Source organism: Nomascus leucogenys, chromosome 4 (assembly GCF_006542625.1).
Source record: "Nomascus leucogenys isolate Asia chromosome 4, Asia_NLE_v1, whole genome shotgun sequence".
In the NCBI taxonomy this organism is placed as follows: Eukaryota; Metazoa; Chordata; class Mammalia; order Primates; family Hylobatidae; genus Nomascus; species Nomascus leucogenys.
The window spans coordinates 80,897,725-80,912,049 of record NC_044384.1 but is presented as its reverse complement, the minus strand read 5'-3'; the positions used below and the strand labels follow the sequence as shown (position 1 = coordinate 80,912,049).

The window sequence follows — 14,325 nt, the reverse complement described above, 5'->3', positions numbered from 1 at the left end:
AGGCTGAGAGCTGAAGGTAGAATAGGGTTTCTCTTAAGAAACCCTCTGGAGGCCGGGCATGGTGGCTCACGCCTGTAATCCCAGCACTTTGGGAGGCCCAGGAGGGCCGATCATGAGGTCAGGAGATCGAGACCACCCTGGTAACACAGTGAAACCCCATCTCTACTACAAATACAAAATATTTGGCTGGGCACGGTGGGTCATGCTTGTAATCCCAGCACTTTCGGAGGCCGAGGTGGGCGGATCACGAGATCAGGAGATCGAGACCATCCTGACTAACACGGTGAAACCCCGTCTCTACTAAAAATACAAAAAATTAGCCGGGCGTGGTGGCAGGCACCTGTAGTCCCAGCTACTTGGGAGGCTGAGGCAGGAGAATGGCGTGAACCCAGGAGGCAGAGCTTGCAGTGAGCTGAGATCACGCCACTGCCTCCAGCCAGGGTGACAGAGACTCCGTCTCAAAAAAAAAAAAAAAAAAAAAAAATTAGCCAGGTGTGGTGGCACGTGCCTGTAGTCCCAGCTACTCGGGAGGCTGAGGCAGGAGAATCGCTTGAACCCGGGAGGTGGAGGTTGCAGTGAGCTGAGATGGCGCCACTGCATTCCAGCCTGGGCAACAGATCCAGCTTCCACCCTAAGCACATGTTAACACTAGACACTAGTAATGCAATGAAGGTAACCAAAGCAAAAACAAAACCCAAGCTGAGCTTACCTCCCAGCTCACTGACTTGATCCCCACACTAACAGTAAAGCAGAAGCAGCATCCCCGATTGTAAGCATAAATACAATTATGAGAAAATTACGAGAGACATATAAACAAAAGAAGAAAAAAACAAGACACTGTCAAGGGACAAAGAAATCAACAGAAGCAGATTGAGGGATGACCCAGATGTTAGAACTATCAGACGGGGAATTTAAAATGACTATGACTAATATTAAACGCGCCAGTGGAAAAAGCAGACAAAGTGTATGAACAGATGAGAAATTCTAGCAGAGAGTTGGAAACTCCCAAAGTCAAATGGAAATGCTAAAAATAAATACAGTAGCAGATATGCAGAATGATTTCAACAGGCTCATCATGAGATTTGACATCATCAAGGAAAGAATTAGTGGAAGATAGGTCAATAGATATTATCTAATACAAATTACCCAAACTGATACAAAAAGAGAAAAAAGAGTAAAAAAAAAACACAAAACAGAGAACCCAAAAGCTGTTGGACAAACTGAGCGCAGTGGCTCACGCCTGTAATCCCAACACTTTAAGGGGCTGAGGCGGATGGATCACTTGAGGCCAGGAGTTCAAGACTAGCCTGGCCAACATGGTGAAACCCGTCTCTACTAAAAATACAAAAAAATTAGCCAGGCATGGCGGCACGTGCCTGTGGTCCCAGTTGCTCAGGAGGCTGAGGCACGAGAATCACTTGGACCCAGGAGGCAGAGGTTGCAGTGAGCCAAGATCATGCCACTGCATGCCAGCCTGGGTGACACAGCAAGACTGTCTCAAAAAAACAAACCAAAAAAACCCCCACAAAAGCTGTTGGACAATATTAAACCATTTAACTAAGTATAACTAGAATCCTAGAAGGAAAAGAGGGAGAAAACAAAGCAGAAGAAATATCTGAAGGGATAACAGCTGAGAATTTTTCAACAATAATAGAAGATATGAAAACGCAGATCCAAAATGCCCAGAGAACCCAAAAGCACGATAAATATCAAATACCTACATATATAAATATCAAATAAATACCTACATATATAATATTGAAACAGCTAGAAACCAAAGACAAAATATTGAAAAGATTCAGAAAGAGAAGACACATACAAAGGAACAAAGATACAGCAGACCTCGTCACAACTATGGAAATGAGAAAACAGCACATGGTAACACGAGAGGGAATATGAAGCTGGTGACGCACTGAAGGTAACCAGAGCAAAACCAAAGCCCAAACCCAGCGGAACTCCTGACTACCCGATCTTGTACACTAAGAGCTGGCGGTAGAAGTGTGTCTATTTAACAGAAGAAAAAACATTGTGACCCTCGAATTCTATATCCAGTGAAAGTATCTTCCAAAATGGAAAATCTGGCCAGGTATGGTGGCTCACACCTGTAATCCCAGCACTTTGGGAGGCCGAGGCAGGTGGATTGCTTGAGCTCAGGAGTTTGAGACCAGTCTGGGCAACATGGCAAAACCTCATCTCCACAAAAAATACAACAACAACAAAAATTGGCTGGGCATGGTGCTGCCGGCCTGTAGTCCCAGCTATTCTGGAGGCTGAGGTGGGAGGATCGCTTGAGCCCAGGAGGTGGAGCCTGCACTGAGCCATGACTGCACCACTGCACTCCAGCCTGGGTGACAGAATGAGATCCTGTCTCAAAAAAAAAAAAAAAAAAAAAAAAAGGGAGGCAGGGGTGGGGGGCGGAATTTGAAGAGACATGTCACCAAATACACATAAAGGGCCGATAAGCCCTTGAAAAGATCCTCAATATTATTAGTCATTAGGGACATGCCAATTAAAACTATAGTGATGTACCAATATATACTTCTTGGAATGGCTAAAAACAAAAACAAAACCCTGATAATACAAAGCGTGGGTAAAGATGTAGAACACCAAGCCCTCCCTTCACGTCCAACACCCTGGCAATCACTGATTTGTCCCTGTAAGTTTTGCCTTTTTCAGATTATCATGTAAACAGAATCACATTCTTTGAGTCCAATTATGTACTGAGTATGTACTCGTTGAGTCTGATCTTTTTTTTTTGAGACAGAGTCTCACTCTGTCACCCACGCTGGAGTATAGTGGCATGATCTCGGCTTAATGCAACCTCCAACTCCCTGGTTTAAGAGATTCTCCTGCCCCAGCCTCCCGAGTAGCTGAGATTACAGGCGCCCACCACCATGCCCAGTATTTTTAGTAGAGATGAGGTTTCACCATGTTGGCCAAGATGGTCTCGATCTCCTGACCTCGTGATCTGCCCACCTCAGCCTACCAAAGTGCTGGGATTACAGGCGTGAGCCACCGTGCCCGGCCGAGTCTGACCTCTTTTGCTTAGCACAGAAGTTGGCAAACTATGCCCTGTGAGCTAAGAATGATTTTTAGAGATTGGGTCTCACTCTTGCCCAGGCTGAAATGCAGTGACGTGATCATAGGTCATTGCAGTCTCTGAACTCCCGGGCTCAAGTGATCCTCCCAAGTAGCTGGGAATACAGCGTGCACCACCAAGCCCAGCTAATTTATTTTTATTTTTGGAGATAGGGGGTCTATGTTGCCCAGGCTGGTCCCAAACTCCTGGTCTCAAGAGATCCTTTGCCTCAGCCTCCCAAAGTTGCTGGAATTACAGGTGTGAGCCACTGCATCCAGCCAAGAATGATTTTTTAATGGTTGGGGAAAAAAAATCGAAAGTATATTTCATAACTGGTGAAAACAGTATGAAATTCAAATTTCAGTGTCCACAAATAAGGTTTTATTGAAACACAATCATATTCATTTGTTTATCTGCTATCTGTGGCTGCTTTCATGCTACAAAGGTTGAGGTGAGTAGTTATGAGAGGCTGCATGGCCTGGAAAGCCTAAAATATTCACTATCTGTATTTGCTATCTATATTTACCTATTATAGAAAAAGCTTACTATCTATATTTACCTATTACAGAAAAAACATACTAAAAGTTTTATTTATTTATTTTTGAGACAGAGTCTCATTCTGTCGCCCAGGCTGGAGTGCAGTGGCCCGATCCTGGCTCACTGCAACCTCCACCTCCCAGGTTCAAGCGATTCTCCTGCCTCAGCCTCCCGAGTAGCTGGGACTACAGGAACCCGCCACCACACCCAGCTAATTTTTTGTCATTTTAGTAGAAACAGGGTTTCAGCATGTTAGCCAGGACCTCAGGTGATCCACCCGCCTTGACCTCCCAAAGTGCTGGGATTACAGGCGTTGACTCACCGCACCCGGCCCTATTTATTTTTTTGAGAGAGTCTCGCTCTGTCGCCCAGGCTGGAGCGTAGTGGCGTGATCTCGGCTCACTGCAACCTCTGCCTCCTGGATACAAGCGATTCTCTTGCATCAGCCTCCAGAGTAGCTCCACCACACGCGGCTAACTTTTCCATTTTTAGTAGAAACAGGGTATTGTCATGCTGGCCAGGCTGGTCTCGAACTCCTGGCCTCAAGTGATCCACCTGCCTCGGCTTCCCAAAGGAGGAGCATGTAATCTCATGCTGAAATTACAGGCATGAGCTACCACACCTGGCCTCATTATAAAGTTAAACATATACACTTAACACATGACCCAGCAAATCCTTCTCCGGAGTATTCACTCAAGAAAACCTAAAACCTATGTTCACAAAATCTGTATGAAAATGTTTACAGTGGCTTCATTCATAATCACCTAAAGCTGGAAACAATCCTAATGTCCCTCAGCTGGTCAACAGATGAACAGACCGTGGTACATCCACACAATGGAATATTACTCAGCAACACTAAAGAATGAACTATTGATACAAGCAGCAACAAGGACACGCATCTCAAATGCATTATGCTTAGTCAGGGCAAACTTGTTCTGTAAAAGGTTGGAGAGTAAATATTTGGACTTTGTTGGCTTTCCAGTGATTGTATAAGGCTCCAGACTCTGTCTTATCACTCTTCATACCTGGAACCCATAGACAATGGCTGCTACTTTCTGATAGAAATATTGAGTGAAGACACAAAAACAGCAGTCCCAGAGTGTGGCAGAATGAATGACACGTCCCCTAATATCCAATTTTCTTCGATAACAGAATCTCCAACGTAGCTGGGCAGATGGAAGAGACTGTATTATTTTTCCTTATGGTTAGATGTAGCCAAGCAACTAAGCTGTGGCCAATGGCAAATAAGTGGAAGTATGCTGGATAATTTCCTGAGCGGGATCTACAAAGGAGGGGTATGCACTTCCACACACTTCTTCCGGGCTGAAATATGGCTGTCCTGGATCAAGAAGTAGACAACACATGCTAGGATGAAAGAGCAGCAAGTAGGGGGGACCTGGACCCATGACTTTTCGAAGCCCCTCTATGAGCTCTGGAGCGTGCCTTCCTCTGGACTTTGCCTTCCTCTGGACTTCTGTCATGAGAAAGCCAGTTCTACCTTCTTTAAGCCATTATTGTTTTGGATTTTTTTTTACTCGTAGCCAAAGTTAATCCTAACTATACACAGTTAGAATCCATTCCTCATAAAGGCAGTACCTGAATGAAACTTTTTTTTTTTTGAGACATAGTCTCACTCTGTTGCCCAGGATGGAGTGCAGTGGTGCAATCTCAGCTCACTGTAACCTCTGTCTCCCAGGCTCAAGCGATTCTCTTGCCTCAGCCTCCCAAGTAGCTGAGACTGCAGTTGCCCGCCACCATGCTCTGCTAATTTTTGTATTTTTTGTAGAGATGAGGTTTCACTGTCTTGGCCAGGCTGGTCTCAAGCTCCTAACCTCAAGCAATCCATCCGCCTCAGCCTCCCAAAGTACTCAGATTAGAGGCATGAGCCACTGCGCCCGGCCAGAATGAAACTATTGAGGAGCTTTGGCTAGGCAGACTTAGTTGTCTGATTCCACTCTATTCCCAGAGTGGTTCTTCTTCAACCTTTGATACTGTGAGCTTCATATACCCTTCCACTAAATTCGTTTTTGCTTAAGTGAGACAGACAAGTTTCCACTCTGTCTTGCAAATAAAAAAATCTTAACTGATAAAACAAATTTTGTACACTTAACAAAAATTTGAACAGTTTGGGTTGAGTGTCTACTTCATGAATAAAAGAAAAAAATTATAGGCCAGGAACAGTGGCTCATGCCTGTAATCCCCGTACTTCGGGAGGCCGAGGCGGGCGGATCATCTGAGGTCAGGAGTTCGAGACCAGCCTGACCAACACAGAGAAACCCCATTTCTACTAAAAATACAAAATTACCTGGGCGTGGTGGCACATGCCTGTAATCCCAGGTACTCAGGAGGCTGAGGCAGGAGAATCGCTTGAACCTGGGAGGTAGAGGTTGCAGTGAGCCGAGATCGTGCCATTGCACTCCAGCCTGGGCAACAAAAGTGAAACTCAGTCTCAAAAAAAAAAAAAAGAAAGAAAGAAAAAAAGATCTAGGATACAATTCTAGACTCAAATCAGCCTAAACTGTCCTATTTTCACATTATACTGCTTATCATGCCCAGTACCTGTGGCCCAGTAGTAAATATCCCAGTCATTACTAGGCTCGTTAATCAGGCGGTCATAGAGGTTCAGCTGCTTCTCTGTCATGCGCTGCAGATGTTCTTTAGCAAAAAGGCTAAAAACAAAAAGGAAGAAAAAAAAAGAGGTTGAGAAGGCTGTGTTTAATAAAAGAGAAGTGACACCAAGACTCCTACTCCCGGGAGTCTCTCTGAACCTACTCTGGCTCAGGAAGCTGCCCGATTTAAAAAAAAAAAAAAAAGACTCCTAGTCCCATACCTAAGAAGAATGCAGTTTTCCAACATTCCCCTCTTTCTGCTCTCATAGAGCAGGCGGGCTCTTTTGGTTTCTATGGATTCATCAGTTCTCTCCTGCCATGGAGGCAAAGGGATTTCAATCATGTCCTTTTGGGTATCTGTTGGGCTGTCACCTTTGTAGAAGCGTCTGAATGATGTCACACTGAGCAAAGGAGACAATAGGCTGTGCCTTGACAGAGCAAGCATCTGAAATGAACAAACCACAAACATCTTTACAATAATGACGACTATCATCACTATCATTTACTCAATGCTTACTAGGTGCTGAATGCATTCAATCACATTTAGTCATGAGGAAATTACACTGCTGGCCAGGCGTGGTGGCGCACACCTGTAATCCCAGCACTTTGGGAGGTCGACGCAAGCATGATTACTTGAGTTCAGGAATTCGAGACCAGCCTGGGCAACATAGTGAGACCCTGTCTCTACCAAAAATACAAAAATCAGCCAGGCATAGTGGGGTAGTCCCACCATAGTGCCTGCAGTCCCAGCTACTCAGGAGGCTGAAGTGGGAAGATCATCTGAGCCTGGGAAGGTCGAAGCTGCAGTGAGCTGTGATCGTACCACTGCATTCCAGCCTGGACAACAGACCCTATCCCCCTGAAAAAAGAAAAGAAATTATGCTGATATTGTCCCCACTTTATAGCCAAGGAAATAGAGGCTCAGGAAGGTTCAATAACTCACCCAAAATCATCCAAATAGTAACTGCAATTAGAATTAAAACACAGTCCTAACTGCAAATGTGTCCTTAATCAGTGCCTTTCCAGAAACTATCCCAGCAGAAATAATTTTTCCTTCCTTTGCACTCCCTTAAAATTCTTACAGTGTGGTTTATACTCTACTCACTCACCTGTGTCAAATCCTGAGCACACAGAGACAGCTTGATCCCTAATCCCCCAAAGGCTCCCAAGCCAGAGAAGTGGGTAACTTATCAAGACATGATGTCAAGGTGGTGACCTCAGCAAGAGGTGAAGATGGTGGAGTAGGAAACCCCAGATCCTCCTTCCCTGATGGAGACACTGAGCCAGCAGCAACAAACCAACCAATTCCCTGTGAGAAATCCAGAAACCAGTAAGAGGCTCCTGCTCCCCAGGTGAACACAAAACCAGCTGCATCGAATACAGCGGAAAAATGTGTAGCACTCATTTGCCATAGTCTCTCCCCTCCCTGCCCAAGCATGATCATGAGATAACCCCCAGCTCCTAGCTTCAACCCGAGATAGAAAGAGAAGACTGAAAAGTATGTATAATGTTCGGACTTTTGGGGGGATCAGGTTTCTGTTTTGTTTGAATCTAAGTGCTGACAGAAAAGGGCAGCAGGTTGAGGGAGAACAAAGAACCACGGAGAACAAAGGTGACAGTTTAGACTGGCAAGCACTCACTCCCTCATCACTCATCCTTGGCTCAGTGCAGAACAAGCAGGAGAAAACTCCCACCTCCCAGCTTCTCCCTAGGGAGGGAAACAGGTGCAGTGTGCAACCAACATTCTAGCTTTTCGGGGCTCTCTGGGAGACTGGTTTCTGTCTCTAAGCACTTGAAAGGATCTAGCACATTCTAAATGCCTGGGTGACTTGCTGCTGATCCAGAGGATCCCTGAAAAGGCAGAGAAAGGCCAATACAGCCCAGTGGCCTCTCCCAGGGTTGGGGGGAGTGGAGTGTGCATCTAATAGTCTGACTTTTTTTTTTTTTTTTTGAGACAGAGTTTCACTCTTGTTGCCCAGGCTAGAGTGCAATGGCGCGATCTCGGCTCACCGCAACCTCCGCCTCCCAGGATCAAGCAATTCTCCTGCCTCAGCCTCCCGAGTGGCTGGGATTACAGGCATGCCCCACCACGCCCATCTAATTTTGTATTTTTAGTAGAGACAGGGTTTCTCCATGTTGGTCAGGCTGGTCTCGAACTCCTGACCTCAGGTGATCCGCTCACCTTGGCCTCCCAAAGTGCTGGGATTACAGGCGTGAGCCACCACGCCCAGTCGTAACATTCTGTCTTTTGGGGAAGCTACCAGAGGGACCGGTTTCTGTCTTGCCCAGCTTGGGGCACTGATGGGACATGGCATACTCTAAAAGTCTGGAGGCCACCGAATAAGACAGCTGGGAGACTTGCAGCAGCTCGAGAAACTGCACTATCATAGGCAGACACTAGAGGGAACAAGAGATTATGGGCTCCTGAAAAAGAAAACTGGCAAATCCCTCCAATTGGGAATTTACATCCACAAGTCCAGAAAAGACACATCCTCAGGAAAGGATTGAGAGGCCCTCAGAATCTCTATCCATGCCGACTGGTGAAGGCCAATCACCAGTACAAAGACTGGGAGAGACAGATGATTTTTCAAATGTAGAAATCACCAGTACAAGTTACCAAGTACATGAATAAAGAGGGAAACATGGTCCAATTAAAAGAATGAAATAAATCTCCAGAAACTAAAGAAACAGAAGTACACAGTGAATCACTGTGAATCATCTGATAAAGAATTCAAACTAGCCATAATAACGATGTTCAATGAGCTTTGGAAAGTGATGCTTGAACAAAATGAGAATACCAATAAAAAGAAAACATTAAAAAATAACCAAATGAAAATTTTGGAGCTGAAGAATACAGTAACTGAATTGAAAAATTCACTAGAGGAGGCCAGGCATGGTGGCTCACGTCTATAATCCTAGCACTTTGGGAGGCTAAGTCTGGAGGATCACTTGAGCTCAGGAGTTCGAGAACCAGCCTAGGCAACATAGTGAGACCCCGTCTCTAAAAAATAAAAATATATAAAAATTTAAAAAAGGCCCTGCGCGGTGGCTCACACCTGTAATCCCAGCACTTTGGGAGGCCAAGGCAGGTGGATCACGAGGTCAGGAGATCGAGACCACCCTGGCTAACACGGTGAAACCCCGTCTCTACTAAAAATACAAAACATTAGCCAGGCATGGTGGCGGGCGCCTGTAGTCCCAGCTACCTGGGAGGCTGAGGCAGAAGAATGGCGTGAACCCGGGTGGTGGAGCTTGCAGTGAGCCGAGATTGCGCCACTGCACTCCAGCCTGGGTGACAGAGCGAGATTCCGTCTCAAAAAAAAAAAAAAAAATTTAAAAATTTGAATAAATACAAAAATTCACTAGAGAAGATCAATAGTAGACCTGATCAAGCAGCAGAAAGAGTCAGCAAACTCAAAGACTGGTCATTTGAAATTAGTCAGGGTTTTTTCTAAAAAAAAAAAAAAAAAAATGAGAAAGAGTGAAGAAAGCTTTACGGACTCCATCAAGATCAAGGAGATCAATATACACATTATGAGAGTCCTATAAGAGAAAGACAGGGGAGGAAAGCTTATTAGACGACATAATTGGCTGGGCTCAGTGGCTAATGCCTGTAATCCCAGCACTCTGGGAGGCTGAGGTGAAGATCACCTGAGGTAAGGAGTTTGAGACCAGCCTGGCCAACATGGTGAAACCGTCTATACTAAAAGTACAAAAAGTAGCCAGGCATGGTGGCGCGTGCCTGTAATCCCAGCTACTGGGGAGTCTGAGGCAGAAGAATTGCTTGAACCCAGGAGGCAGAGGTTGCAAGGTTGCAGTGAGCTGAGAATGTGCCATCGCACTCCAGCCTCAGTGATGGAGTGAGACTCCATCTCAAAAAAAAGACATAATGGCTAAAAACCCCCAAAGTTGGGGAAAGAAGTGGATATCCAGATTCAAGCCCAACAGATCTCAATTAACATGAAGCCAAAGAAGTCCACACTGAGACGTATTTTAATCAAACTGTCAAATGTCAGAAAAAGCTGGGTGCAGTGGCATGTCCCTGTAGTCCCAGCTACCTGGGAGGCCGAGGTGGGAGGACTGCTTGAACCCAAGAGTTAAAGTGCAACCTGAGCAACAAAGCAAGACCCTATGTCTTTAAATAAAGTCACAAAAGAGACACCAAGGATGTGCATGCACAGAGAAATGTGAGGACACAGTGAAAAGGTGGCCATCTGCAAGGCAAGGAGTGAGGCCTCGAAAGAAACCACATCTGCCAACACCTTGCTCTTGGACTTCTAGCCTCCAGGACTATGAGAAAATTAATTTCTGTTCTTCAAACCACACAGGTTATAGCAGCCCTAGTAAACTAATACAGCATGCAATGAAAATTCAGATTCCCAAGCCCCACTATAAACATTCTGGATGAGAATCTCTAGGACTGGGCCCTGACAAATGAATTTTTTTTTTTTTTTTTTTTTTTGAGACGGAGTCTTGCTCTGACGAATGAATTTTTAACAACCCTCTAAGATATTCTGACGCAGACTGAAGGCAGGGATTCCTACTTTCTATACTAAAATAACATGATTGAGTAATTTCTACAGAAATGAATGCGGATGGGGAGGACTATCATTATCAGTACAAGGAAATTGTTCTAATAATTGGGATGTCTTATTATTTTAGCCAAATTTCACCCATTTTTTTCTGTTAGTATCAAGGCAGCATTCCATAAAAGAAACAATAATGGTTGTCACATAGTTCCAGGGAATTGTGTGACACTGGTATGAGTTGTGTTAAAGAAATTATCACTGGAGGCCGGGTGCGGTGGCTCACGCCTGTAACCCCAACACTTTGGGAGGCTGAGGTGGGCAGATCACGAGGTCAGGAGATCGAGACCATCCTGGCTAACACGGTGAAACCCCATCTCTACTAAAAATACAAAACATTAGCCGGGCGTGGTGGCGGGCGCCTGTAGCCCCAGCTACCCGGGAGGCTGAGGCAGGATAATCGCTTGAACCCAGGAGATGGAGGTTGCAGTGAGCCAAGATCGCGCCACTGCACTCCACCCTGGCAACAGAGTGAGACTCCATCTCAAAAAAAAAAAAAATTAAATTAAAAATATATAGAGAGAGAGACAAGTACAGAATACTATAATACTGTAACTGTGGTATGTAAGTCACTTTCAATTTTGGTATAGAAATTAAAGACAAAGGTATAAAAATAACTATAAAAAACTGTTAATGGAGACAATATAAAAAGATGTAACTTGTGACATCAATAACATACAAGGGGGTCATAAAAGAGCAGAGTTTTTGTATGCAATGGAAATTAAGTTATCAGAACAGATTGTTATGTTTTATATAAGCCACATGGTAACCACAAAGAAATACCTGTGTAAGCCAAACAAGAAAATGAGAAATTCATTTCTCAAAGTATGTCACTACAAAATAAAAAAAAAAGTCAATGAAATATAAAGGATGACCTGAGTGGAAAAGAGGAGCAAAAAAGTTGTAAGACAGAGAACAGTTTACAAAATGGCAATAGGAAGCACAGTCGGCCCTCCGTATCTGTGGGTTCCACACTTGTAAATTCAACCAACTGCACACTCAACCAACTGTGGATCAAAAATATTCAAAAGAAATAAATAATACAACAATTAAAAAACAACTAAGATATAGTATAACAAGTATTTACATAGCCTTGACATTGTTTTCGGTATTATAAGTAATCTAGAAATAATTTAAAGCATATGGAAGGATGTGTGTAGATTATATGCAAATACTATGCCATTTTATATAAGAGACTGAGCATCTGCAGAGTTTGATATCCACAGCGGATCCTACAACAGTCATCCCATGGATACAAAGGGATGATTGTACTTCCCTATTTATTTTTTGAGACAAGGTCTCACTTCCGATGCCCAGTCTGGAGTGCAGCTGCAAAATCAAGGCTCACTGCAGCCTTGACTTCTCAGACGCACTCCCACCTCAGCCTCTCAAGTAGCTGGGACTACAGGTATGTACTACCACACCTGGCTAATTTTTTTTAGTAGAGAAGCAGTTTTGCCATGTTGCCCAGGCTGGTCTTGAACTCCGGGACTCACACGATCCACCCACCTCTGCCACTATTTACTTTAAGTATAAATGGATTAAACTCCAGGCCAGGCGAGGTGGCTCACACCTGTAATCCCAGCACTTTGGGAGGCCGAGGTGGGCGGATCACGAGGTCAGGAGATCGAGACCATCCTGGCTAACACGGTGAAACCTCATCTCTACTAAAAATACAAAAAATTAGCCGGGCGTGGTGGGGGCCGCCTGTAGTCCCAGCTACTCCTAAACCAGGAGAGTGGCGTGAACCTGGGAGGTGGAGCTTGCAGTGAGCCGAGATCATGCCACTGCACTCCAACCTGGGCGACAGAGTGAGACTCTGTCTCAAAGAAATAAAATAAAATAAACTCCCCATCCAAAAGACATGAAGTGGCTGAATATAATGAATTAAAGAAAAGCTTCAACTATATGCCATACAAGAGACATTTTATTAAAACCTGGAAATCAATGTCAAAAGAAAAGCTGGAAAATTCACAAATACGTGGAAATTAAACAACACACTCTTGAACAATCAACGAGTTAAAGAAGACATCAAAAGGAAAATTAGAAAATATCTTGAGACATCACAGGAATAGTGGCTCACACCAGTAATCCCAGCGCTTTTTGGAAAGCTGAGGCGGGAGGATCACTTGAGGCCAGGAGTTTGAGACCAGCCTGCGCAACATAGTGAGACCCTGTCTCTACAAAAAAAAAAAGCAAAAAAGAAGGAAAACAATAGTCCGGGCGCGGTGGCTCACGCCTGTAATCTCAGCACTTTGGGAGGCCGAGGCGGGCGGATCACCTGAGGTCTGGAGTTCGAGACCAGCCTGGCCAACAAGGTGAAACCCCATTTTTACAAAAATACAAAAATTAGCCAGGCATGAGGGCGATGCCTGTAACCCCAGCTACCTAGGAGGCTGAGGCGGAAGAATCGCTTGAACCCGGGAGGTGGAGGATGCAGTGAGCCAAGATCGTGCCATTGCACTCCAGCCTGGGTGACAACAGCAAAACTCCGTCTCAAAAAAAAAAAAAAAAGGAAAACGACAAAAAACAAACAAAAAGGAAATATCCTGAGACAAACTAAAACCCAACATATACAAAATTATGAGATGCGACAAAAACCGTACTAAGAGGGAAGTTTATAGTGTAAACGCCTACATCAAAAAAGAATAAAGATCGAGTCCCGGGGTCTATAGGAAAAAAATAAATAAATAAAGATAGGGATGGGGGTAGGAGGGGAAGACAGAGGCAAAGTTAGTTACTTTATAACAGCAGGCTAGGAAAAAAGAATAATAAGTTCCAGTGTTCTATTACATATTAGAGTGACTACAGCTAATAACACTGTACTGCATATGTCAAGATGACTAGAAAAAGATCTTGAGAAGTTATTACCACAAATAAATGATAAAGATTTGAGCTGATGGACATGCTAACTACGCTGATTTGATTATACAACGGACACATGTATTAAAACATTATACTGTACCCCCATAAACACGTACAATTATTATATATGTCAATTATAAACAAAACAAAAAGCTCAAGATACTATGTGAAACCACGAAAAGCATTAAAGACTAAAGAACTGGGAGAAGGGGCGCCCAGAGAAGTTGGGCTAACCTCGCCTGGGACGTAGGTGATAGGCGAATTGGGTCTTGGACGATGACTGTTCGTTTAAGCAGGTATTTCCAGACCGGCACACAGTAGGCTCACCAAAGAATGGAAGCGACCTTTATTTCCTGAGCTGCAGGATCGGCCTCTCCCTGGGCCTGCACTTGCCCTGGGCTATCGGGCAGACGAACTCTCCCCAAGATAGAGACCATAGAGGAAGACAAAGGGTAATCCCCGCTGCTGCCCGCCCAGGACGCTAGAACGTTCTCTCTCCTCACCCGCGACGAAGTCGAGAACACTGCAGCCACCGCCATTTTCCCCACCTGCACCGGAAACCGGCTGTTCGGGCACTTCCGGGAACTCCTAGCCGCCCGGCCAGCCGACTACGGCAGCCACGGAGGACCTGAGCCGGAAGGTGCGTCCC

At 44.7% G+C, this 14,325-nt stretch overlaps 1 protein-coding gene across 2 annotated transcripts in view; it reads right to left on the bottom strand.

The window, feature by feature from the left end:
- The window catches only part of SDHAF2 (succinate dehydrogenase complex assembly factor 2), a 63,426-nt gene extending 49,114 nt beyond the window's left edge, over positions 1–14,312 (bottom strand). Inside the window, exons 1-3 of one of the 2 annotated variants that reach the window (XM_003274043.3) lie at positions 14,180–14,312; positions 6,447–6,670; positions 6,176–6,285 (exon numbers count right to left, since the gene is read on the bottom strand). In XM_003274043.3, the coding sequence (XP_003274091.1) occupies positions 6,176–6,285; positions 6,447–6,670; positions 14,180–14,215 (370 nt within the window). In that variant the 5' untranslated portion in view covers positions 14,216–14,312. The remainder of the gene's footprint in view (positions 1–6,175; positions 6,286–6,446; positions 6,671–14,179) is intronic. The other variant, XM_012496298.2, reaches the window with a different exon arrangement.
- Positions 14,313–14,325: the final 13 nt, after the last annotated feature.